The sequence below is a fragment of the Perissodus microlepis genome, chromosome 7 (assembly GCF_051167445.1).
Source record: "Perissodus microlepis isolate ML-2025 ecotype Zambia chromosome 7, ASM5116744v1, whole genome shotgun sequence".
NCBI lineage: Eukaryota > Metazoa > Chordata > Actinopteri > Cichliformes > Cichlidae > Perissodus > Perissodus microlepis.
The window spans coordinates 2,500,716-2,528,311 of NC_140467.1; the positions used below are offsets into that span (position 1 = coordinate 2,500,716).

The 27,596-nt window shown below is 40.7% G+C and overlaps 1 protein-coding gene across 4 annotated transcripts; it reads left to right on the forward strand.

Moving 5' to 3' along the window:
- Positions 1 to 849: 849 nt before the first annotated feature.
- Positions 850 to 27,428, forward strand: dyrk4 (dual-specificity tyrosine-(Y)-phosphorylation regulated kinase 4). 4 transcript variants are annotated; one of them, XM_084932762.1, is made up of 15 exons: positions 850 to 1,153; positions 1,700 to 1,769; positions 17,512 to 17,595; positions 18,927 to 19,079; positions 19,275 to 19,425; positions 19,661 to 19,824; positions 20,749 to 20,885; positions 22,949 to 23,089; positions 23,848 to 23,986; positions 24,226 to 24,307; positions 24,411 to 24,583; positions 24,681 to 24,741; positions 24,860 to 24,989; positions 25,157 to 25,314; positions 25,435 to 27,428. In XM_084932762.1, the coding sequence occupies exons 1-15, from the start codon at positions 1,122 to 1,124 to the stop codon at positions 25,707 to 25,709; spliced, it is 1,950 nt and encodes a 649-aa protein (XP_084788888.1). In that variant the 5' UTR covers positions 850 to 1,121; the 3' UTR covers positions 25,710 to 27,428. The 4 variants fall into 4 exon arrangements, with proteins under 4 accessions (XP_084788888.1, XP_084788887.1, XP_084788889.1 ...); XM_084932761.1 differs by having other exon boundaries at positions 853 to 1,153; positions 25,432 to 27,428; XM_084932763.1 differs by lacking the exons at positions 850 to 1,153; positions 1,700 to 1,769 and adding an exon at positions 9,185 to 9,715 and having other exon boundaries at positions 25,432 to 27,428.
- Positions 27,429 to 27,596: the final 168 nt, after the last annotated feature.

The window sequence follows — 27,596 nt, forward strand, 5'->3', positions numbered from 1 at the left end:
TGCACAAACAGAACTTCTGCAAGAATGGCACTGATTTGGTTCCCCATCTTGCTCATGACAGAGAACAGAAATATTTGCGTTCTTTAGCACAAAAACATGTAATGTTTGCGCAGTTATACAAATCCATGGTCAGCTTGTAAAAACAAGCTTGAACACTTTCTGACCCAGTGGGTCTTTTTACAAAGCCCTGGTGTTAGGTAGCCAGTGGTAGTGGTGGTTGTGGAGGCATGCCGTTAAGGTCACCACTCCCCCGCTGGACAAACATTTCCTTAAATTAAGACAATAGATTTAGAGCCTGTGATTTCCATTAATAAACAACATAAGAGAATAAAAGATAAGGCAATATATGCCCCTAAGAAGTAATTTCAAAAATTGTTTTTAATTAAATATATTTCAAGAAAAAAATGGCATTGCTAGCAAATAAGAATGCTCGATTTTGCCACCAGTCTTCAGTAGACTGGGTGTCTGCATGTTTGTACTGGGCGGCAGGTGTGGGCTTATGCTAGTGCCTGCTTGCTTATTAGAAGTGCTCTGTTTGGACTTTGAATGAAGAGAGTGTTATTCTGAACTACAGAGACAAATTCTGCATTATTCTTTCTATTTATTTATCACATTACTTAATATTTTTATATTTTATTCAAAGGGCTAAAACGAAACATGGTAACCAGGTTAACATTAGCAGCACTAGTTTCTTTTGAAATTTGGAATCTTTTTAGAAAGAATTTGTATCTTTGTAGAAATATAAAAGTAGGCTAAGCATCCTGCATCCAAACGTGCGGCCCCTCCTTTACGCCGTGCTACGTCTCTGTTGCCGGTATGGTCACTGAGTGCTGCAATATGTGGGAAACGTATAGCTCAGCGGGTGTCCTCTTCTCCCTTTGTCTCGTGCTCTCTCACACGGGCGCGCTCGTGCAACTAAGTGCCTACGTCAGAAAAAAGGGAGAACAACACTGTCAGTGAGCACTTAGTGTACAACAGCCATTGTGTTTGGGATAAGTCGGTGGTGGTAACTACGACAGCACGAAGGCTGCCAGCCGTTTGTTATTACCGCCTAAAAACCTGACTAGTGGGCATGCCGCGCATAACCGCTTCATCAACACCACCTTGCTGATCACGTCAACATGAGCGCGCCGAACAAGTCTTCGGAGAAAAGGTTTGTGTGGTCCTCTTTTAGAAGTTTGTGGTATGTAATGCGGTGCACTCTGCATTTAGTAAAATATATAAAGAAGTAAATAAATGCCCATGAAGAGTTAACGTAGACGTTTTTAGTTCGTAATGGGATTTAGAGTCTCTTCTTTACATTCCCTGTTTACCGATAAAGCTATTTAATCCTAGTGACACTTTCAGTTTTATGAATGAACTGGAGGAAGAGTTGAATGTGTTTAATAAAAGACAAACTTGTGTCCAGAAGGTGTCAGTGTAGTGTACGCAGTAAGCTGCTGAGGAAGAGTCCGCGTCTGTGTCTGCTGTAAGAAAAAACAAACTTCCCAGTATGCAAACATTACATCTGCATGTGGTTTCAGACTGAAACCACATGCAGATGTAATGTTGGCAACAAGGATGACAATAATTTGTGCAAGACTTATGCTTCTGAAAGATGAATCAATATGCGTTGGCATAACTGAAGAGTAGTTTAATCTGCAGTTGATAAAGCAGCAGGTTTATGTTGTTATACTATTATCTTTTTTTCTTTGAACAGAAACGGCCCCAAAAATAAGCTTGATAAGCTTTTAAAGGAGAGAAAATGCACATTTCCCCTTCTGATCAAGGTATGGAAACAGCAATTCGTCTTACCACTGTGCTTTATTATTTCAACTGTATACTAAATCTTGAGGGTTTTTTTTTCTTTTAATTTTGCCATCATGAAAGCTTAATGTATTACACAAGTTATTGTTGTTGCCAAGGTTTTGTGGGGTGACGGAAGGCCTCCAAGTAACCAAACACCCTGAGTTCATCTGCAGGCCATTAAATAAATGTTATTTGGGTGATTGTGTGCTCTCAGCAGAAGTGATTTATTGGGGAACATGCTCTCCCTTGTAAAGTTCTTGGCCTGCACCATGGAAGCATCTGAGAGATGTGCTCTATTCCCATTTGCTGGGAAGAGCAAAACTACTCGTTGGCGAATAGTTATGACGTTACACGCGTCCCATATCTGAAGCTTTCCGCGCTGACACCTGTGTTAACCCCATCATCTCTTCTTCCTGGAAGGTTCCACAGCTTTAAACTGTGCCCTGCAAGGACACATTCATGCAGGGGTGGACTGATTCGCCCACCCCCTCCCTTCTGCATGAAGGGATTAGTGTGTTTCAAAGCACCTGAGACCTCCCTCGCTGAGCTCCTATCGGACACTTTTATAGTTACTGTTGATTAAACTTTTAATACAGTTTGGACCTCTTTGCCAATAGTGGACAAAGACCAGTGGAGGAGAAATTACTGCATCCTTTAATGCAACAAAGATCATGCTCACTGTTGTCTTTCTGTAAAGCATCCTGGGTTCAGCGTCATTCAGACTATTTTTAAGTAAGGCAGGGATATTTTGATAAAGAAAATAGATGAGGTGGAGAAACAAACGAGAGAACATATGAATTTGGGGAATTGGGGACACCAGATTGATATTGCATGTGTGTGTGTTGGGTTTGAGAGAGTGGGAATTTAATGACCTGTGGAGAGGGCCAAATCACAGCAATAAGAAAGCCCATCGTCACTTAAAACAGCACAACCAAGCCAAGCTCGGTTTGTGTCTTCCATGTGGATTACTGCATACTGCAGAGTGGGTCAGCTAAACGCATCCTTGTTTAATCCTATCATGGCTCCTCTTATTCTTTGATCCCGACACTTAAAAAAGGCCCCTCAAACAGATATTCTTATTAATTAGCAATAGAACTCCCCACAGGTTGTTGAGCTAAAAGATGCCCAACATAAGAAGGCTGAAAAATCTTTGATCATCAGTGAGATATTTGATAGAGTGGTAGCTGAGGCATCATTTGAAGCTGCCAAGGACAGACTCCTCGGTTAGGGTGTCAGTTCAAAAGATTTTCTGGTTTCCTAAGTTAGGCTATCGATGCGAAGCATTTGCGTCATTGCAAAATACGGACGCAAGCAGCTGCTCTCAACAGATGCTTGCTGAGACTGGAGCAGGCAGCGTCTTTTCAAGTTTGCAGCTTTTGTATATTATGACTCACTGCTCAAGTCCACTTGATCATTTAAGAATGCTTTTTATATCTCACAGTGACTCATGCATGTACTTGGACATATATGACTTACATATGGACATTCATCCCGTTACTGAAGCTCAATGTTTGCCTTATACTGGGAGCTTCATGCAAGTGCACATCTCTATGTTAAGAGATTTCTTACCCCATGGCTCATTAATTAGCTGAATAAAGTTGTAACATTAAATAGTGTAATTGGAATAGCAGATCTGCATTTTAAATTTAGCACTGAAATGCCTGCATAAGAATTTTATAAAAACTTGTATAAAAACACAGTAGCAGACTACGTTAGATTAAGACCTTGATTATATTTCTTGCACTTCTTGACATGCTTCACTGCATTGCACCTGGTCAGCCACCTCCACAGAATGTGGAATAAGGAGTGTGCCACCCTATTATTCTAATGAACCTTGCCCCTGATAGAGTTTCTCATCACTGCTTTGTTCCTTGATGACACCGGACCCCTGAATAAAAGCCGGTCATTTAGAGAGACATAGGGTTCACCTCTTCTGAATGACAGGCTGATATCGATGTCAGCGAGCACAGAGTTCACACTGTCACTTTATTGCAAAGTTGACTCTGCGCGTAAATTACATCTGAAGTACGATGAGCTTAATTCTAATCATGTCCTAATCAAACTATCGTTTCTTATTTCTCATTCCGAGCGTGTTTGCGTATCTGCTTTCCTGCACTGTGTTCCCTCGAGTTTATGTTTATGCATGGAAGATGTTATGTGTGCCAACTGAACGGCCTGCGGCTTGTTTGTCACATGGCTCTCACTTGTGTCAACATGTGAATCTCCATGATCACCAAAATAGTTCCAGCCATAGCAACATTTTCATTTCTGCCAGCGATTGCTATTCCTCCCACTGGTTCCTGCAAGCTGGGCAGGTCTCATACTGCCAAGGTGTGATCCTGGTTAGGCCACCATGTCACAGCTAAATTTCACAATGGTGAGGAGGTGTAGCGATGCTGCCCCGGAGAGGATCAAGAGGCCAGAACACTCCTCGGCTGATAAACATTAATTGGATCTACAAAGAATGCTGTGTAAACAGCCACCCAGGGAGTTTAGTTAATGAGTGTCTGGTTTAGTTGCATGAAGTGTCTGTTTTCCTTTAACAGTGAGTCATGCAGTACCGAGCTGCAGGGTATGCCAACGTCCTCCCCCATCGCACTCTTTCGTTCCATCTCCATAGGCTCAGGAGAATTGTTGTGTAATCTGGTCTAATCTAAAATATCGTTATATAAAAGGACACATTTGTTGCGATTGGTTCACTGATTCCTACACAGTTTTACAGTATAATACAATATCTAAGAATATGAGATGTGACTACTTTAAATCATCTAGTAGTTTTGCACAGTTTTGATTGAAGCAGCAAATTCAAACTTCACTGTTGGCTGAAAATGAAAAGTGTTTTAAAACCCCCACTAATAATAAGTATTTGTGTCTTTTACTATGATGATCATTTATGTAATTCTAATTGCACTTCCTCTCATGAAAGCTTGTAATTGTATTACATAATCAGGATCACATTAATCAGGATTTACCTTTAAGCCACGCCTGTGCTAGCCAGAGTGTGTCAGCATACACCTGTAGAAATGGGGAAGGACTCAATGAATGTTTCATTCTTCATTGTTTGCATCCATCATGCGAGCCATGAGATTAAATCCTGCAATTTGTGCTAATGATACACTTTGAAGGCGGTATATTGTCTGTCTTTGTCTAGCTCAAACATTGGCTGCTTTGTACCTGGGTGGTGCAAAGGCTTGTTGTGGTAGGTGACAGGAGAGTAAGTACTTTGGGGTCAGAAGTGGACAGTTGATCTTACCTAGGTGATAAGGCTCAACTTTGTCCCACCACTGGGACGCAAAAAGGTTGGCTGGTTGGTGGGTTACCATAACTTAGCTTGCCAACTGATGATTAGAAAGTAAAGGAGGGGATGGTTTCTAGGAAAGCTGAAAATGGAAAATTAAATGCTGTGTTGCCTGGAGATTATAGCTCACTTGGCGCAACATTAGACCCATTTGTCTAAGGTTTGTGGTCACAGAGCTGCCAGAGATGTCAGGCCATCATCACTCACACAGGTCTGATGGCACAAGCGCGCCGACTCCATCCTCAGGTTCTCAAACCTGGCAGGGCAGAGTCTGGGGCATTTAGGTCAGCGCCCGCACCGCACACGACAGGGGGTAAATCCTGCGGTGTTGTAAACATATTTAGCAGCGAAACATATGACACACACACATTTTGGTTATAGAGCTGAACTCTGACACACACATGCACCTGCAAACATTTTACGCCTCAGCTGCCTCACAAGCAGGCCAATTAATTTCATCTTATTGGGTTTATTGAAATAACAGTGCAGCGGTCTGAGCCAGACATGGGGCCCTGGGTCAGGGCTCATTCCAGGGAAGGAATGCTGCAGATCTTAGATGAAAGAATAATTCATGAGGTAAGACTTCCAGCTCTATATTAATTTAGAAAGAATAAGATAAATATAGGCTATGGTGTCTTACTAGAGATTGTATCAGTAGAACTGCTGTAGAGACATCATGACTTTTAACTTGAATGCATTGAATATCTCCAAAAATATTTAGTTTTGATGTGAACAGAACAACAGAGCTCGGAGTATCCAAAGCTGGATCCAATCAATGTTGATGAGAATAAACCCAGCCAGGCTATCGACTGTTACTGAGCACGAATATGTTTTATGTTTTTATTCTTGTAGTTGTAGGGCATCAGTACAATCGGTTTCCCGGCCTTTTAAAATTTCACAAACAGAAAAGACTTCCAGCGTGTTTTTAATGGTTTTCAGAGAATAGCTGCACAGCGATGCAGTGCGAAGAACAGTTAGACCTGCAGGAGTACTTTTGGCTGTTGACTATGTGTCTCACTGCAGCTCAAAAGATTAAGAGAGGTGAAGAAACAGCAATGCAAAATGTTTAAAAAAGACTATTTTTGACTGAATCACAGAGCTTTTATGACCACATAACATTTTATTTTAGTTACAGTTAAAATCTTTAGGATTTCTTTCTGTGTTGAGGCATTCAACAAGGGTGCAACGGGTAGCAAGCATTCAGTCTGTATGTTAGATTAATCTCAAACAGTGAGGGATTTATCTGTTGGTGCCACAATGGGGAAGTATAATAATTCCACCACAGCCCCATCAACCCCCGATCAAGGCCACAGAAAAATGACCTGTGGCCCAATTCTGGTGTTTTCTGTGACAGTCTGTCTGCGAAAGGAGGCAGACAGGAAGCTCTTGTATATCTGTTTGTGGTTATTACAGTACATGAAATGGTGAAGATTGTATTATAGTGCATGGGAGGATTATACATGTAGGTGGTCCCGACGGGCCAGCACAGTTGACACAAATATGAAGTAGTAGGTCAGCCTCCACAACCATCGAACACCCCACACAAACATAAATCACAACAATACAATATTGAAGTAAAATAAATATTATGTATTTGAAGAGAGTTCAGCAGCTTTTTGTCAGAATCTTTCGTTTTTAGAAATCTGACTCATCACGATTTGTTAGCCTCAGATCATATCATGAAACCATATCACATAGTGCCGTTTAATTTCATGTTTGTCTTTGATTTTGCTTTTATTTGCTATTTTATGGCATACGTTACAACTTAAACATTAGAAAATATTCACTGGTTTGCTTTAAAGGCTTATCCAGTTCAGGGTTTGGAGGAGCTGCAGCGTATCCCAGCTGTCGAGGGGTGAGAGGAGGGGCAGGTAGACAGGTAGCACCTCACACCTTCAGTCTATTTAAAACTGGTAATTAACCGAACCTCTGGGAGAAAGCCAGAAATCCCACTCAGGGCAAAAAACAAGACTTTGGTCTAAAGCAACAGTGCTAACCACAAAATGTCCCCATTATTGGAAAATATCCTCATTGATATTTTCTTATTATAAATCAATTCATTAATTTATTCATCAGGACAAATCTGCTTAGTTGACATTGATTGCAGGATGTTTTTGTCAAACAGGGCAGATACTTTTCCAAATTTAGACAATATTTTACTACAAACGGTGGCTTGTGTTTCTGTTGATGGACACAAGTCGACTTGAGGTTATTTGCCTGTTTTTGTCTCACCCTCTTCACCCTGCTGGAGAGAGCCTCTCCACGTGCCTAATAAGATTTCGCTTGCCTGGGAACTGCTTAATTTTCAGCTTTACTCAAACAAAGAAACACAGACACTAACATAACAAACATGAATGCAATCACACAGATACAAGCACACAGACCTCCTTATAGAGAATGGGGCTGAGCGGGCTAATATTCAGAATGTGGCTTGATTGTAATTACTTTAATAAAAACAGATTATCAGATGCTCTTTTAATGCAGCGACTCAATGACGACATCGTTATTGTTCTTCAGAAAAGAACTCATTTATTTCCACAGTAGGTTTAACAGACTGGGGATCTTAGCCACAACACCTTTGCAAAATTTGCACTTTTGCACAAAAACTGTTTACATATAATGTATGTTACAAGTGAGTTTATAATCACCTGTGTGACTAAAGTGTATGTGGTTGTGCCACCTTGTGAACTTGACCCATATTGCGCATGGTGACATGCTGTTACTGAGACGTCTGCTGTGCATTTAAAACTGCAGATGCTGCATTGCACCTGCCAGCCGGGTCACACTACCCACATACCTCTCTGCCATGTGGGAGGGGACACTGACACGGTCTGTTTTGGCCGATAACTCATCTTGTTTTAATTTGCCTGCACCTGGCAGCGATTAGCCAAAGGCCCAACAGCATGTAAGGCACCAGGTTGCAGTCCTCTCAGAGGTGGCAGGTTGGTCATGACTTAACAGACTTACTGTTCGTTCTATCCAGATCAGAGACATTAAAAAGGTATAGCCCAGTTATATGACTGATCCAGCTGGTTGAGGGGCAAATGAATTAAATAATACAGGACAAGAGAATACAGGATGAGAGAAGTGATACAGCAGCTACTGTACCTCAAGTGTCCCAACTGGCTGACTGAGCAGTAATGGAATACAGTACCCTGGTGCTTCATGCTACAGGAATAGCAACATTTTTCCTGTCACCAAAACATGGTGATTTACAGATTTTATTTTTAGTGGAGGGGAACCTGTGTGAGCACAGCGTGCTTGTGCTTACTGACAGCGTGTCCTTTGGTCTTTGGTATGACTGCAGCATTTAATATGAACTGTTGCACTGTTACCTCCCTAATAACTGGACTTTAAATAGAGAGCTCCTCCGATAAATCATTTAATCATCAGCAATAAATTAAAAAGAAATACAGAGAGATAATTACAACACTTGGTTACCCAATGACTATCTGCAGTAAAAAGCTATAGTCAGCATTTGTCTCCTGTCCTGCTGTGGGCTCTGCTGTTTCTGCTGTTGTGTGTAGCAGGCAGGAGGCCAGGGGTAGCTACAGGAGGGTGGGGTGGCTAAGCTGTTTGTTAGCAAGACTGTAGCATCTCACAGGGGTTTGTGCAGCAAGTAAAGCAGCTAAAGAGGTGTAGAAGAGTAGAAGAGATGGAGGGGTGGATAAGGAGAAGCAGGCAGGGGGATATAACATCCCCGTTGTCTTTGTCTCCAGGATACAGTGACAAGTGAGAAGGAAAAGGAAAGTTGCAGGCATCTGTTGAACCACATGGGAGGGCCATTAGAGCTGCACCACCTCCCCATCTGACTTCCCCACAAAGTACCCACCTGGGAGGATGATGAGCTCTGTACCTGTCTTTTCTCATCTGTCTAGTCCCAGCTCACCACTTCCCACCCCCTGTCCTTCACTCCCAGAGGCCTCTTTTACGGCAAAGTCAGTGCCAGGCCCCTGCTGCTTTGTCTCCGGCTCAGGATGGGTCCCCAGTCAAGTCCCATCCATACGTCACTGGCAGCAGCAGACAGAGAGCACTCCCTCACTCATAATAGCAACCGCACAAAGCAATAGCATCCTCTCAGTGTCTGTCGGCAGTCTGCCTCTCTGTTCTGGATAAAACCTGGGGCAGAGAAAAATACTTTGCAGAAACCTGACAGAGAAGAAACCACAGAGGTTTGGAATATAACCTCGTCTAAATGAGTAACTCGATGAAGCAAGGTCCAGATTGTAGAGGAGTACTGTTCAGAGGCACAAGAAGTTTTCAGGGAACTTATCGTTTATGGAAACCTATCATCGCTTAGGTTTGTAGCATCGAGGTTCTGTCAAGTTGGAGAAATTTTTGTTTTTTAACGACTGGAGGTCAACTAGACCAAAAACCTACTGGAAATGCAGGCCTGGTATCATCACTGCAATCATAATCTTTTCATTTGCTCCTCAAACAAGAGGCCATCTGTTGTTACGGCACCTCTGGATGGAAATAGTGTCTAGAGGCTGAGATGTCGTTGAGGCTGCGGTTGTGACAGCATGGAGGAGATGTGCTATGTGGGAAGACGGGACCTCACCTGCCTGCTGTGGTTTTAGCCTCCTCCATGGCTGCTGCTGGGGTAGGAACAGGAGGGTCAACCCAGAGGTATATTTAGCAACAGGACTGCCTAGATGGGACTAAAGGCAATCATTTGTTTCCATTCTCCAGACAGCCACACCCAGTTAGAATGTATTTTTGTTTTTATTGATTTATTTTAAAGAAATGCTCACAGGCTTTACATTTTGTGCTATGACACCCGTAAATAAACTTTGTTTCTTGATTTTTCTGTTCTCATGGTTCCATACTCCATATCTGAGTTTTTTACTTCAGGTGCTCTCATGCGGTGTCTAATGTGTTGTCACCTGGGTGACAAAATAGAAGCTGCTTGAATACTCTTCCAGGATAACTGTGGCAAGGTTTACAGTCCTCTATGTGCAGTCAAGATAGCTGTTTCATCTCGTTTCTGGTCTTTATGCTTGGCTAAGCTGCTTTTATTTTTAGCATGCACATGAGAGTGAAGTCAATATTCTCATCTAACCCCCCTTTTCCAGTCATGCTGCAGTACAGATGCATGGTAATGAGTTTTGTCAATATTAATGAGACTTAAAGGAGTCTTTCCACCTCTGAGAGGACCGTGTGTTCACTGTCACTATGTTCACCTCCCTCTTGGATGGCTTCTCCACCAACAGGGGACAAATACTCTCAGTGGCTCAGCTCTAAACCATAACTTATCATTTGTAGCACCTTCTTCATATTTGGTCATTGTCCAAAAATAATGCTGCAAGATTATTCAGCATTATTTATCATACAGCTTGATTTCAAAATGAGATGCTAGGTTACTGTCTAAAGTGAAAGGCAGATTGTAAGGATAAGAGCATCTTTCTGCACTGTCTTGCATGACATTTTATTTGAACTACACTCTAGGTATTTGGGAATTTAGTATATTAAATAATTGCTTTATATAGAATTTTAGCAACCTGCTAGTATCGCAGATGCTACCCTGGCTCTTTCATCTATAGCCCCTTGTAATTGTTCTTTTATAGACCCAGTCATGTTACTAACCTTCTGCCTAGAAATCTGAATTTGTGAGCTTTGCATTATCTAATTTTCCAATTGTCATTGCCGGCTTAATTTCAAGCATTTAAACGTCTTTGGAAACAGGATTGTATGTCTGACTAAACAAATACAGCAAGAGAAATAAGAGAACAAGAGAACAGATAAGAGTATAATGAGGGTAGTAGCAGCAGCTTCCTCAATAGATGCTCATTCCCAGAGCTGATTACTGAAGTAGCCACTGTTGTTGCATAACTGCTGTCATCTTATCATATTCATCTCTTGTACTGGTTCTGGGCTAATCAGCACATGGAGCACTGAGTTGTTTCCCTCCTGCAGTGTGGATTAGTCATTGGAAAGCAAATAATCTCGTCTTACATTTGCATCGTGAGATAAACATGATGCAAATAGGTTTTGTTTTGTTGTAAACAGCAGCCATTTTGACATTTTACAGCAGGGTAGACAAAGGTAATGAAACGTTTTAATCGTGTCTTTTTTGGCTCAGTGTAATAAATGATCCACCTGAGTTTACCTGGCCATAAACTGTCAGAATGGCTGTTGTGAAAGGGCCCCATGCTCTAATATGACTTTGAAGGGTAAGATGTGTTTCATATGTCAGTCAGGGTTCAAAACACGTAACTGTTGTGTCAAGGTGAAATGAAAGTTCATTGCTATTTCTTCTGGGTTTTATGTAGGGCTGCCACAAACGATTATTTTGATAGTCGACTAGTCACCGATTATTTTTGCGATTAGTCGACTAATCAGATCATCATCCATTGGACGTAAAACGTACAGCTTATTGCACCAGCAGCATCTGCTCTTATATAACTATCATTAGCTTACAGCTTTAAGTGTTTCAGGTCTGTGCTAACTAAAAATAAAGACAAGATGATAGTTTATTAAATTTTAATGAAATTTTCAGATTGTTTCGGTGAAGTTTAATAAACTCCTTGCTATCTAAAATATAACAGGACACCGGAGTAAATTCTCGAGCATCTCACACTTCTGATAATCAGCTGTCTGCTTGACGTTTATTCAGCTGTGTAAAAACTTTAATCTCAGCCAAACCGATTTACTCAGGAACAAATAAAATACTGAAAAAAGCCAAACAATAACATTTTTAAGTTATCTAAGTGACTTATATATCACGTTTAACCTGAGTAGTGAAAAAGGGTGGTGGGTTTGAAAACGATTTGCCGGGAGTCTGCTGTTCTCGGCGGCTCGAGTGACCCTCGAGCTCCCGGTCAGCTATCGAGCTAGCGGGTAACAGACGTCTCCGAAAACGTCGGAGTGCTTTTGAAAATATGTGGTGTCTTGATAAACTGAGCAGATATTTGAAGTTTACACAGCTACATTCTCGCCTGAAAATATGTTAAAAGTTTATTTTGTGACCCAGAACGAATAATAAGAGTAATATTAAAACTAGCTAGCTGCTGCCATTAATGGAAACTGAGCTGGGCTGCGTTATGAATTCTTGGATAGGTTGGGCCACGAAGTATACACCTGACCCATCCTTCAAATCTGGGGAAATGAAGGGCGCATTTGTTGAGTCTTCGAATTTGGACAGTCTTCGTCGTGTCGCTGTAGCGTAATCGGCCTCCAAATGCGGGCACTGTCACTACCCGATCCGTACCGGAAACCCGATCGGTACCACGCATGTGCAAAAGGCCACTACTTCCGCTCGAAGCCTTTTACGATGGTTACGGGTCAGATTATCTGTTAAGATGTTGAGAATAATAAGTATCTCTTAAAATGTTTGCAATAATGAAACATTTCAATATGATGTAGACAAAAACGAAAAATAAAAAGATAGTGACGGATCAGGACTCCCCGATCCGTACCGCGCATGTTCAGATGTTCTCTTCTTCTTCTGTTTCGTTTAATGGCAGTTTACTCCCCAGTGTACGAGGATACCGCCACCTGCTGACCGAGCGAATGAACCCTATTGTAAACTGAACTAGCGTCATTACAAACGCGTATTAAATTGTGGTTATCGAGTGTTTATGCTTGTCTGTGTGGAGAGGATTGTTGGAATAGTAATGATGATGTCCGCTATAATTGTCAATTGTCAGTAAACACTTAACCTGGCTGATGAATCTTCATGTGACATATTACTAAGTCAGTATTATTAAATCTATAATTAGGTGCCATTCTTCTTATTTTATGGCACTGTTGTTCAATCGGGGTACGCACTCTGTTGAGGAGAAAAGCATGGATTTGTTTGTATACGGATTATCCATTGTTTAAATGTCCCAGGCAGTCGAAAAGGAGGCAGAGCTGTTGAGAAATGCTAGGAGCCAACTGGGCGCTAACCGTGTCACTCAAATACATTAGCTGTGTCCCAAAACGTCGGCTGCATCCTTCGGAGGTTGCATTTGAAGGCCGATTATTTGAAGGATGGGTCGGGTGTTTCCTTCGTGGTACTCCATATCCCAGAATTCATAGTGCGGCCCAGCCAATTTCAGTTTCCAACAATGGCGGCTGCTGCTAAGTTTTAGTATTACTCTTATTAATCTTCCTGGGTCACAAAATAAACTTTTAACATATTTTCAGGCGAGAAAGTAGCTGTGTAAACTTCAAATATCTGCTCGGTTTATCAAGACACCGCATATTTGCAAAAGTGCGCGATAGCGAGCGGGGGGTTCAATGGTCACTCGAGCCGGCGAGAGCAGCAGACTCCCGGCTTCATCGTTTTCAGACCCCCGCTGTCTTTCGCTACTCAGGTTAAACATGATATATAAGTCACTCGGATAACTTAAAAATGTAATTGTTTGGCTTTTTTCGGTGTTTTATTTGTTCTGGAGTAAATCGGTTTGGCTGAGATCAAAGTTATTAGATTATTAGATTAAATAAAACTTTATTAATCCATCAGGTGGTTTCCTCCGGGATTTTCACACAGGTGAATAAACGTCAAACAGAAAATTAAACACAAGTGTGAGATGGTCAAGAATTTACGCCAGTATCCTGTTATATTTTAGTTCGTTTATTAAACTCCACCGACACAGCGGTGACGCAAGTCTGAAGGCTAGACCGTCCCATTTCACAAGCCTCGCACTTCCGGCCTTCTCGGTCTTCGACTACTAAATTAGTCGTCTACGATTTTGATAGTCGACGTAATCGTGACTAGTCGACTAATCGTGGCAGCCCTAGTTTTATGAAGTGTGCTAAGGCTAACAAATGTGTTGAAATGCGTTGAGTGCATTAATCACTGTTTTGACATTCTGTTTTATAGAATACTTCTTATATAGTACTTTTCTGCTCTACTTGAACACTAAAAGGGCTTGGTACAACTCCACTCATTCACCCAAGCCTAATTGCTGTGTATCTATCATTCACACTACGATAATCAGAGAGCAACTTGAGGTTTAGTATCTTGCTCAAGGAGCTGAGATTTTAGTTCATTTTTATCAACTACTTGACCCTGCAGTGCACACACAAATGGCACAGGACTGTAAAACATGGCAGATTTTAGCAGAACTGCTTAATTTTAATTAATGTTGGCAGAAAGACACAAAGGGGAAAAGAAAAGTTTTAATCCAGTAAACCTGCTGGATTTATCTGAATGTAGCTACTGTGGAAAACACATCGCGCGTGCGCGTGTCACTTAAAGATGAAGACTCATCTAAAAGATGACTTTTGAAGAACGACGGTGAGACCGTGACCGTGCGTTACTTGCGCGCTTTCGACAGCGCAGAGGTTTCTGGACCTCACTTTGAAAATAGTCTACAAAACATTTACAGTACCTGAAGTGAGCTCAAGCATTGTGGCCAGTACGTGCGTGCGTTGGTGTAGCCCTCGCTGCACAGCGTCGGTGTTGGAGAGCGCATCAGTCACACCGCATGGTGTAGGTGGACGACAGCAAACGGATAAAAAACCCAACAAATCTATATCGGGACAGCCCCAGCTGTCAGCGGCAGAAACCTGAACAGGTGGCTCCTCCGGTGTCTTAGCAGAACGCGTCACGGCACAACAGCTTGTCTCGCGGGCTAATCTCCTCTCTGACGACAGTGCATTTACCGTGTGCGCGTAAAACCGGGAGTACGGCAGCTTTGGGTTGTGGGAATCTGATCAGTCATCGGGATTTTCCTCATCAGTGTTGATTCAGTGTTTATCACGAAGTTGGACTTTTGGAAAGTGCGCCTTGTTTTTGAGGTTGGACGGACAGAGTTGGATATAATGACTTGGATTTCGTAATTTCTCCTTTGTTTTTGGATTGTCAAGGCTGATAACACAGCATGTTGCCAGAAATAAATAACAAGGTGAGGAGTTGTTTGTTCGCTGGATACTAGACTGACTGTCTGGTAGCAAAGCAGGAAGTTCTTATTAATCGAATAGGAATCAATATTCCAGTTTACAGGCAGTTTATTGGAAAATTACAAAAACAAATTGACGATACTCATAAAAGTTTCCTGGGATTATCTTATGGGATCATAATGTTGTCTGTGTTATATTGTTATGATACAGACAATATGAATATGTTCTATGAATATTAATATTATCACTGCTTTATCTCCACTGGCACCAGTGTCAGAGCATGTGTTATCTTCATTTTTAGATTACTTTTGCTCTGATACAGGGCTAACATCCCTGATAATTGTAGGACAGACCTCTAACAGGTAAACCTTTATAATGAAACTATAGTAAAAAATTTTATTGTATTCACTCATTCCAAGAATATTAAACGTAACTTTGAAATGATTTCCATTTCTCTTTCATAAGCTATCCTACTTGAGTGCTTATTTCGCAGTCCGCCCCCTTTCCCCAGAGTGCATGCCAAGTTATGATGAAAAATCTGATCCATTTCTATTTCAGTCGTTGTTTAACCTACTTACTTCAGTGTTTGTTGTGCTGACAGATTCTGTAAGTCTATATGTGTTCTGGTATATTTTTCACACCTTACATGGGAACTGACATAAATTTAACCTTTGCTGTTTTTGGCACTTTAAAGAATTGTAGCCTTTTTTTTCCTGCATGAGTGAAAAAATGCAAAATTCCTTTTTACAAATTATGTCTAAAACTAAGGACTTGCACTATTTGTGATCACATGGTTTGATGACTATTTACCACCACTTTACATCCATCCTTTTCCTTGTGGTCACATTCAGCATGCGACGTGCAATACAAAATAAATGGAGAGCATGATTAGACATGTCTGACAGATGACAGTGTTCATGAGCAGCAGGTTTTACAGTTTGTTGGTGTTTACCTCAATGGCTCCTGGTTTTATTGCTTTGCTTTAACCCTTTAACCAGTTGACCCTAATGGTGGACGGTTTTAAGATCAACCTGCTCTCATACACCTGTCGAGATGATCCTACATCCAGCTAAGACCTAACCACATCAATAAAGGCATGGCTTTTGTTGTCTTGATTGTAGGTCCATTGTTTATTTGGGATGAGAGCAAATATCCTTTTTGTATATGGTCCCTCCGACCTTCGTGTTAATGGATTATGGATTTACATGGGCAAAGGGAGCACAAGTTTATTGCATGTACAATAAAAGTTTGTCCAAGTCTGTGCTTAAAGTGTTACAGTTCATCCACTGTGTTCCAAAAACAGAATTCAATTTATTGTTTTTAAGAAAAAAAAGTGAAAACAAAATGTGCTCATTTACTTATTCAGTGTCAGCTGATGTATATGCATCTATAACAGTGGAATAAAAGGTCACAGGTCACATTTGCCTTATTGTGATGTCACTGGGTTTCCAGTGGCTCAGTACTCATTAGCCAGGCTTACAGCACACCTGTACAGGTGATGTTTAAGAAGTCAACCTGTCACAGTGACCTACATGGCTCCAGCTGTCACTCACTCACAACATTGTAACATGACCACATTATTGTACCCTACTCCTTGTTAGTGTTACAAGTGGTTTAATCTGAAGAACTGTATTGACTTTAATGTAAAGGGAGAACTCAGAGAGCGCTTGTATCCAGTTAAGCTTTAACAAAAAGTCGAATCAGCTAGTTGGGTTAATTCACCTTCTTCACTCTGTAGACAGTTCTGTGGTGACGCTGACTTGATGTTGCATTTGCTTCTCAGTCAATGATACAGATTAAGATTGTGATCTGGAAGCTGTTTTCCATCTAGCACCTGCAGACAACAACCCAACCTGGCCTGTCTCGCCCTCGTCCTTTCTGCCAGGCTGATGGAGTGAGTTTAACACATATCCCCGTATGAAGCTAAGCTTTATTTCACCCATATGGTGTCATTCGACACAGTTGTGAGCTCAACCGCTGATTAATAAGGCACGTGTAAGCTGGCTTGGTGATGAAGCGACGCACACAGAATCATCCCAAACGTGTGTGGTACTTTTTTAGAACAGCGTTTATTGCTTCCCTGTAATGCATTCAGTCCAATGATTCTCCTGTGAGGACTGGCTCGGAAGCACGTGTACACCTACTGCAGAGCACATGGTCGTGCACATGAGCACATGCTTACACAAACTATGCACAAAGGGAAATTTAAAGTGAGAGGCTTGGTGTTGCTGGGTTTTTGCAGATGTGATCTATTTTAGGATCACAGTGCATTATTTTAGCTCGTCTGGTTTCAGCCCCGCTCAGCTGCCTAGAGGCTGTGTGTTTCTGAAGAGACTGGGGAATCCAGCACAAGTAGACACTTAATTATTATCTCACATGCCTGCTTTAATCTGTATTTTTTGGTGTAAAGGGATTCCTTTATTTGACTTGGACACGTTGTCCAATTGCATCACGCTGTAAAAATAAGTCACTGCAGGAGAAAAATGTGGTTACTCATTGTATCTATTTTATTTCCAGCTTGTTGGGAATAAAAGGCAGCTATTTCTCATTTTTTGTGTAGGGCATTTTATGAATCACTCTCATTCCTCCCACAGACATCACGACCAGAGGCCTTTCCTCACCCTCACAGGCTCCCAGCAGAAGGCAACCGTATTGGAACAAATCGGCCCTGCTCACAGGTCAGTGCTTTCCCACCGAATGATGCTTAACAGCTGACCAGAACATGTTCTTTGGCCAAGTCTATCCTCCACTGATGCCAACCTTTTCTTTTTGCATTCAAACTAATGTGCTGTGTCTGACCTACTCTAACAATTTCTACAAGACAAACAAAGAAAAAGATAAACTACAGCCACTACTTTCATCTCTTTTAAATATATATATGTGTGTGTGTTTGTGTGTGTGTGTGCGTTATTTAAACAACATGGCCCCCCAGTTACGTTCAGGCATGTAACTGTGTTTGCTTCCTTTGCCTGTTGTGGCAGGTGCTTGTGACTATATTTAGCTTATCTCTATGCGTCATAACCAAGTTGGCAGATCTTGCAGCAGCTCTTAACACGTGAGATGAAATATCAGAATTTATGAAAGTGCTTTTTTATGGAATGCTATCAATAATTAATATGTAAGAGTTTAATTTTCATCCAGTCCATTGCTAAAGGGGATGCAGTATCATGATGGATGTAGGGAATCTCTGTTTTCCGTGACATCTGAGTTCAATACATAAAAACGTGAGAAAAAAAACCCTGTCGTCACAGACGGTTCTGCAGGATGTTCTCAAGAGGACTTGACAAAGCACAGAGGTCTAATTTTGCACCATCACTGCCAGGATTGAGCCTTGCAAGGCAGTGACACATGTAATCATGCTCTCGAAGCAATCAGGGTGGCAGCCTAAGAAAAGCAGGTCAGTGCACCTCACCCTCCTACAAAGCCACCACTGACAGAGTCTGTCAGAACGCAGACTCATGGGTCTTTGTCCCCCATTTTTCTTTCACCCTGACCGGTAATTCCAGACGCTATCAGCTGGAGGTCCCGGTCACCCAAGCCTCCACCGACAAAATGCATGAAGGGACGATGAAGCAAAACAGATGAGGTGCAGTTTGCACATTCTCATGAAAAAAAATGAAAGGCGCTGCAACAAGCATTTAAAATGAATATGTGGATATCACACTTGTAGCCATATTTTCATCCAATTAATTTGTCGTCTTCTTACAACTGTCTGTTTAGATACCTGTGTGTTTCATTCTGTCATATGAAAATGTAGAATGTGTAGAGAAATATCATTTTAGAGGTCCCAGAGCTAGCTTGTTTGTTGACCTAAATTGCCTATTTTATAATAATTTTGTTATTATGTTTTATTTTATTTTTCACTTTCTTCAAAAATCAAGCTTTACGAGTTTGGTAAACTGATCTGATAAAACTTTGCTTTTCTAACTCTTATTCCATTTATGTTTCACCTTTTTGTCTTGAATGCACTTACCAAATACACTTCTATAACAATTTATCTGAATCACAGAAGTTCAATTCCAGTGTGGGGACTCTGCCTCAGCTCGAGCCACCAGTGGTCCAGGTGATGGTTAGCAATGCCAAAAACCAGCAGCAGCAGTCAGACAGCATCTTGCCCCAAATTGCCAACAAAGGGGGTCCAAACAACTATCAGACACAATTGGTAAGGCTGTTATTGACTAGGCATCCATAACATGGTGAAGTAGAAGCTGTCTAGTGTGCTGTAAGCTAGTTTATTTAACTCAAAGCTGAGAAATGGCGCTGTAGTTTTAGAATTACTGTGAAAACGTAATGAGGATCCTTCATTACTATTCATCTCCCAAAATGCTAAAAGACTCTTTTATGTGTTACTTAACAGGATGAGAGGCCAAAGCCCGCTCAGCAGTTCTCCACACGGTTTGGTACAACAGTCGATAAAGTGGCAGTGTCTCGCAACAGCAGGATTTTCATCAACAAGCTGGAGAAAGAGAAAGCATACGAGGGTCAAAAGTTACCCATGTCACCTGTAGGTATGTTGGTGTCAACCAGAATACAACACAAGTGAATCATAAAGGAAACGTTATTTCATATTTTGATTATATTGTGGGTGTTCCAACAAAAACACGTAACTAATATTTTTCATTGCCCTGATGGAATGAAAATAGCATGCTGGCATTGGAAGGCGATATTTCAGAATCCTCTGCATTTGGCAGATCAACGTGATACTGACTCATCCTGTCTTCCTCCTCATGCTTCCTGTTGCAGAAGCATTGAAGAACTTCCAGGATCGGCTGACAGAGTTTGAAAAGGAAGAAATCATGGATTATTCTGAGATCTGGTTCCTTGGTTTGGGTTCCCAGAAAATCGAGGGTTCCCAAGGAGCTCCACAGAACTCAGGATACGATGATGAACACGGAAGCTACATCAGGGTAATGTTTCAGAGCAAGCATTAGAGTTTTACTGGATTATAACCATCAGGCTTCATCTGTGTTGATGCCGAGGTTTTACAGCCTGCAGGAACTTATATTTTTGACCTTACACAGCAAAGACTGACAGTTAGATTAAATAAACAGGCCTAATAAAGAAATCATATGGTAGCATCTAACAAAAGGTGCAGTCAACACCCGAGTGTAGTTTCTAGAAGTGTCTTTGAAATAAAAAAGGAAAGAAATATTAATTATGATGAGGTCACCATCAGGTTGGGTCAGTTTGTCAAGAGTTTAAGTGACTCCATTCACAAGCACATCCACATATCCTACGGTTACATTGTAACCTTGGTTCTCTGAGTGAGAGACTATCTCTCCACTCCGTACAAGTGGAGAGATAGTCTCGATATGATAGAGAACCCACATGTAGTATGCAACAGTAGTAGTCGTTATGTAAAAGACATTTGTGCTTTTCATTTATGCACCAACAAGCTGGCCAATGAAAACAGTATGTGACCAAATGACCTCCAGCAGCTGCGGGCACCACTCCACCGTTCAATCTGACCATGTATAAATCAGACACGTGATGGACAGTTGTGTGTCAATAGACAATATGCAATGAATGAGCTGTTAAAGGCTGAGTGACTGACCGTTGTTTAGACTCTCATATGTCTGTTGAGGCTCATCTCACTGTTACAGCCCTGACTGACAGTTACAGGAAAGCCACTGTGGCTGATGTGTACAAAGAAGAGAATGCTGCCTGTATTCTAAGACTAATATCACCAAGTTAATACAATGTTATGTTAGTAAATCATGATATTACTTTACATCATTTACTTTTTCTGTGATATAAAGATTTGTTTTAGTGCAAGGACAAAGTGCACAGTAGTCTCACATCCTCACTTCTCCTCTCTCTTGCTCTTTCAGGTGTTGCATGACCACATTGCCTACAGGTTCGAAGTGCTGGAAGTGATCGGGAAAGGCTCCTTCGGGCAGGTCCTAAAATGCCTGGATCACAAGAACAATGAACTTGTAGCCATAAAGATAATCCGCAATAAGAAAAGGTATGAGAAATGACAGGAAAATGTAATATGATTTATTTTTTTCTTTTTGTTTGTGATCAATTCACTAAAGAATCAAAAAAGATCCTGAAATTTGTATTTTTTTTTTTTTTAAAAAAAGAAACACTTCCTATCTTCATATACTTCTTGTTTTAAAATTGCAAGTGAAGTAAAGCTTTACAGCTCCCGACCTTTATCCTTGGACTTACCCTCACACCTCTGTCAGATGGACATTAAACCCCCACTGAACTCATTTCAAACTAAATTTGGTCTGTCTGAATTATTTAGTCTCAACTATTAGCTTAATATTTCAACCACCAGTGCACTACTTTTAGTACCTACTCTGGTAACAGCTATTCATATTCAGCTACACTAACTGCCAAAAGTATTTGCTCATCTGCCTTAACATGCATATGAACTTGAGTGAAATCCCATTCTTAATCCATAGGGCTACTCACTCACCCATGTTCTTAGGACCTTGCTTTGTACACTGGTGCACAGTCATGTTGGAAGACGAAGGGCCATCCCCAACTGTTCTCCCAAAGTTGGGAGCATGAAATTGCCCGAAATATCTTGGTATGCTGAAGCATTAAGAGTTTCTTTCACTGGAACTAATGGCCTAAACTCCTGAAAAACAACCACACAGCACAATCCCCCCTCCACCAGACTTTATGCTCGGCACAAACCAGGCAGACAAATACGTTCCGTCCAAACCAGTCTTGTCCATCGGACGGACAAGTGTGATTTGTCACTCCAGAGTAAACCTCTCCACGGCTAGCATCCAGTGGCGGCGTGTTTTACACCACTGCATCCAAGCTTTGCATTAGACCTGGTGATGTGAGGCTTGGATGCAGTTGCTTGGCCATGGAAACAATTTCCATGAAGCTCTCTACACACTGTTCTTGAGCTGATCTGAAGGTCTGCAATTTTATGTGGGTTGCTGACGTTCCCAATCACTTCCACCTTGTTATAATACCGATCAGTCAATTGTGGAATAGTTGTGGAAATTTCACGACTGGACTTGTTGCACCGATGGAATCCTGGAATCCACGCTGGAATTCACTGAGCTCCTGAAGCAGTCTGTGTGCCTCGGTGCTTGATTTTATACACCTGTGGCCACGAAAGTGATTGGAACACCTGAATGAAATAATATGGATGGATGACTGAATACTTTTGGCAATGTAGTTTTTGTTTACTGACTCCCTATGACAGACCGCTTAATAATTTTAACTGCTTATCTACCTGCCTCAATTGCTTGCCAGTTTTAACTTTTAATATACTTTTATTACTTCAAATTTCTACTACTTACTTTCAAGTAGTTGTTATCTTTTCTGCTAAAGCCTGTCTACGTCTACTCAATTCTAAATTAAATTGTATTCGGGTTTTGTCACATTGCCTGTCCAGGTACAACTGGCCCGTGGTCGCTGGGCTACCTCTGGGTGGGAATCACTGCTCTATGGAATAAGTTATTTGTGACATTGAAGAAGTTAACTTTTATTAGTCATTTGAGATCTGATGCCCCGTTGTGAGTTTTTTTCCCCCCACATGCCTGCAACCTGATCACTTTACACTTCAGGACACTGCCAAATAGCTGAGACCTGATTTAGCATGGTAGAAGTCGGCACCCCAATGGTGTTATCTTACCTGTCCTTCTTAACTGAGGATCACAGTGGCTGCAGTGCCAGAGTCCTGTAGGTTAGATGTAGGAGCCATTGGGTCCTACCGCTACTTCAATAATGCAGAAAACAAAATAGGTGCAACCTGGCACAGAAGAACTTTAAGCTGTGTCAGATGGCTATCTTATTTCTGATTTCTCTGGGAAAAGGTTGCGTGCAGTGGATATAAAGAAATATCCAGAGATATCAGGAGGCTTTTGTGCTGAAAAGCATCTCAATCAGAGAAATAAAGCTTGTACAAATACAGATCCTCATTTATTTAATGACTCTTCTCCCTTTATAGAAAAGAATATGTTTATTCTGCACTTGTATTATTAAAATATAGAAATGAGTAATGAATCAAATCACTCTTGGTGCGAATTTAAGTATCAGCTGTAAATTTGTCTGTAGGTTTCATCACCAGGCTCTTGTGGAGCTGAAGATCTTGGATGTGATAAAGAGGAAAGACAAAGACAACCTCCACAATGTCATCCACATGAAGGAGTACTTCTACTTCCGAAATCACCTTTGCATCTCCTTTGAGCTTCTGGGGTTAGTATGTTACCTACATTCAGAAAGCAGGAATGTAAACACACTAAATAATGAAGCTTTTAATCGAGGGGATCCGCCGTCAGTCACCCTTCCCAGGTACAATAGCACGGTGTGAAGACAGTGTAGCTTATCAAAGGCAGTTCTCGCATGTCTCTGGTCTTTACTTCTAAGTAACTGCAATCAATTAGGAGTAAATTGACTACCTGTGTACCTCCAGCCAACCATGTTTTAGTATGGGTCACTACTGATATCTATTTGAGGAGAGAGAACTTTGTGTGTCACTGTGGCTCAGTGACCTTTACGGGACGTCTCAAGCTGCTACCTTGTCTAACATTACTGTCACCAAATCCTTTAGTTAAGGCCTTGATTGGGGCCCTATCTCTTACCCCTTCTTGCTTCATGTGTGAAGGATCTGGTTACACAGTCTAAAGAAATTCATGCTTATCAGCGAGAAATAGCAGGGGGATAACGTTTTTGTATCGGTCTTCCTATGAATGGAGGCACAATCGCAGATTATTTCCAAGTAAGTGCTCAAGACTCAGTGCATGTTTTATTGTAGGCGTCAAGTGACATCAAAATGAGCAGCCTTCTTTTTCAGAGGGTTTATTTGAGGAGCATCTTTTTATAAGTGAATCCACATTGAGTACACTTGGACATGGACAAAGTATTTTCATAAAAACCTTCAGCTAAACGAAGCTTCTTTATGTGTCGTCGTCTTGATGAAATAACCAAACGTCACATGTTCTTCCTTCATCTAGGGTGAACTTGTACGAGCTCATAAAAAAAAACAACTTCCAGGGCTTCAGCCTCGCCCTTATCCGGCGTTTCGCTCATGCACTTCTGAGGTGCCTGCAGATGCTGCACAGGGAGAAGATAATCCACTGCGACCTCAAACCGGTACTGACCTGCATCACATCTCTAATACTTGAATGTGTTTTGTGAAGATAAAAAAATAATATTCAACTGATTGAAACGTAGTGAAGCAATCAAAACTGTACTGCTGTTGATGATTGCTTTGCAAGGATTACTCAGAACAATTTTGCAGATTGTGCTCCACCTTGTGGTGCGTCAGAGTATTGCACTGGTACTATAGAAATTGGTGAGTTTTTTGACAGTTTGCTTCTTCTTTTCAACAGGAGAACATCCTTCTCTCTCAAAGAGGGCCAGGCAACATCAAGGTGGTCGACTTTGGCTCAAGCTGCTATGAACAACAAAGAGGTAAGAAGGCAGAAGTGGTTTGATGCACATGTACAATTAAGTAATATCACGCTAGGGAGGTGACAGAAATGTTCTCGTTTCCCTACTCATTCCCCTCTTTTAGTGTACACATATATCCAGAGTCGCTTCTACCGCTCTCCAGAGGTCATCCTGGGTCACCCTTACAGCATGGCCATTGATATGTGGAGCCTGGGCTGCATCCTAGCTGAGCTTTACACAGGCTATCCTCTCTTCCCTGGAGAGAGTGAAGTGGAGCAGATAGCTTGCATAATGGAGGTATGACAAGGAAATAACCTGTTCTGTATACAGAGATTACTGTTCACGCTTTGCAAGTGTAATTGCTTCCTTCTTATTGTGATATTTGACCTGATAGGTCCTTGGGATGCCTCCAAATGATTTTGTTCAGTCAGCATCGAGAAGGAGGTTGTTCTTTGGTGAGATTTTAATAATTTATAATCATTTATATGTTTTATTTTATGTAAAGTATGTGTTTTTAGAACTTTTCAGATATAGTGATAACTCTGGTAAATCTGTGTGGTATTATCTGTGCAGACTCTAAAGGAAACCCAAGAAATATCACTAACAGCAAGGGGAAGAAACGGAGACCCAGTTCCAAAGAGCTTTCAGCTGTGCTGAAAACGAATGATGCTGTCTTCTTAGACTTCATCAAACGCTGCCTCAGGTACACTTCTGCTTATTTGTTCATAGGTCACATTATGATTCTTTTCTTTGTCTTTCTTAATCGACCACAATTACATTTTGCTTCCTCTGACTTGAGCTGGTAGATCATGACTATTACTTCTACACATAAATGAATTCATCTAAATTCAAACTGTCTGCGCTTTTCAGCTGGGATCCAAGTAAGCGCATGACTCCTGATGAGGGGTTACAGCATGAGTGGATCCTACAAGGAAATTTCAACAAAGTCCGGACCAGAACCAAGCCTGCAGCCAAGAAGACATCAGACAGTTTGACCAGCACAGACAAACAAGCTAACAGCTATCCTGGTGAGAATATGATATTTACCACATCTAAATTACTTTACTTGATATCCATGTCACTTTTTAAATTCTTTTGTAATTGCTGCGAGCTGACATCTAATGTGCTTTGTTTCTACGGCGCAGCAGAGAAGGTCAGCTCGGAAAGCAACAGCAGCGACAAGCTGAAGAGAGACAGTTCAGAAACCGGAACAAAGATGGCTCCTGCAGAGCGTCTGCGTCCCATTGGGGCCTCGGCAGAAGAGGAGGTGTGTGAAAGTGAAGGCAAGCTGTCCACAGATACCAAGCAACAGGAATGCAGCGGAGAAAGGCCCATACACATCATCATCAAACCTCAAGAGGAAGATGACACAGAGAGGAAAGATATTCAGGAGTCATCTCAGGATTTGTCACCTGCTGTCTAACAAACGGAGATAAACATGCTACAATCATGACAAATGGGAACAGAGAACATTCAAATAACACGATTGAGAAAGCTGATTTTGAAAACCCTGCACATTCACAAAGTCAGTGAAACGTTACCACTGATAGTAACAGAAATGTGTGATTTACACTCACACACAGAAAACGTCTCAGTTTCCACGTGCTGTGTAGAAAACACTGATGTATGGAGTAGAAACAACAATCAACAGCAAAGACAGACATCGTTTTTATTGTTTAAACTATTCAGTCGTAGTGTATTATCATTTGTTTGGTGAATCTTTGAGTTTTTATGACAGTGAAGTCAATCAACCAGTTGCATTTTTGAATGAAGTTGAGACGCAGTTGTTAGTTTGTCTAAATGTGTCACAAACTGTCTGCCACACAACAATGTACAGATGGTACAGCATAAACTCTCTTACTGTTTATGAACCCCAAAAATCTTTGCTGTGCATTGAAAATCTCAGATGAGCTAAAAAGAAAAGAACATTGTAGAAAAAAGATCTGAAGAACTGTGTGGTGCAATAAAGGCTGAGCCAAATGTTTTCTTTTTTCAGTTGTGATATTCAAGAAATATTTCTCATGTACATTTTAATTATAGTATGAAGTCAATGACATACTGATTATTAATTACTTTATCGGTGTTTATTGTGGAATATATTTGACCCTTTGTTTCATATTTGTTTAACAGTTTAATTCAACAAACATTAAAGATTTGTAATAGAATTTACTGTATATATATATATATATATATAAATGTATGTTTCAGCTGTAATTTCTTATACATGTCAACCACAGACCATATTATGAGAAAATATTTCAGATACTTGTGGGGGACTTAGACAAGGTTTTACTTGTTGTCTTGTTACTGTATGAAGAAATTTTGTATGTCTGTGTTATTACCAACATTTTTTATATTAGATACAAAAAGACAATCCTATTATTGATAGTTTGTGCCTTGCAGTATTAGAAATCTTGCACTTTAATATTGTGTGTGTACACCTGAAATTGCTGAATTCTTACCCGAATTTGATTTAACCTGCCAGGATCCTTTTTATTTTATAAGATCTTATATCTTATATAATGTTACAGAAGAAATTGAAAAAAACTTGCATTTTATTAGTTTTTTGTTTGTTTGTTTGTTTTGTTTTGGGGTTTTTTAGTCGCCATAAAAGATCTGACATAAATTGCAGATAAGCCCGTGCCCTGGCTTTGTGTTCGCTAACAAGGCGGATATGCTGAAATAAAGGATTGTAGCTGAAATAAGAAAAGTCCTGATAAATCTTTTTTATGACTTTTATGACGGAATAAAAGACGGGAAAAAAGCTGTTTCAGAAACCATGTGTTTGATATATCCTTTTTATTCAACCAGAGATAAAAACGAGGCATGTTCATCACTTTGTGAGCGTCATACAGTTTGGACTACACTAGTTTTCGGTTATATTAATTAATCTTTTAAGTCAATGTGTTATTCGTGTAATTCGTATTTTCATGATGTAATACTCACAGCAAATTAACGTCTTAACGGGTGTAATAACCATCAAGTTGGCAGACATGAGGCCACAACGAAACAGCAAATAAATATTTGAATATACAATTCAGTAATAAAACAGAAACGAGACAATACCATTAATCGAAATGTATAATTATATAAGTAGTGTTTTATCAGTTTATGCTAATAAAAAGCTGAAAGTGTGAATAAATTTGTGGTTATTTATTTTAGCGCTTAGTTTTTATTGGCACCAAAATAATAAAAAAGACACAAATACAGTTATATCAAGTCCAAGCCTGGAAAAGCTAAAATTAAGACAAACTGCCCAGAAAACAAAGGTTCTTTATACAATATACTGTAAATATATATATTTATACAG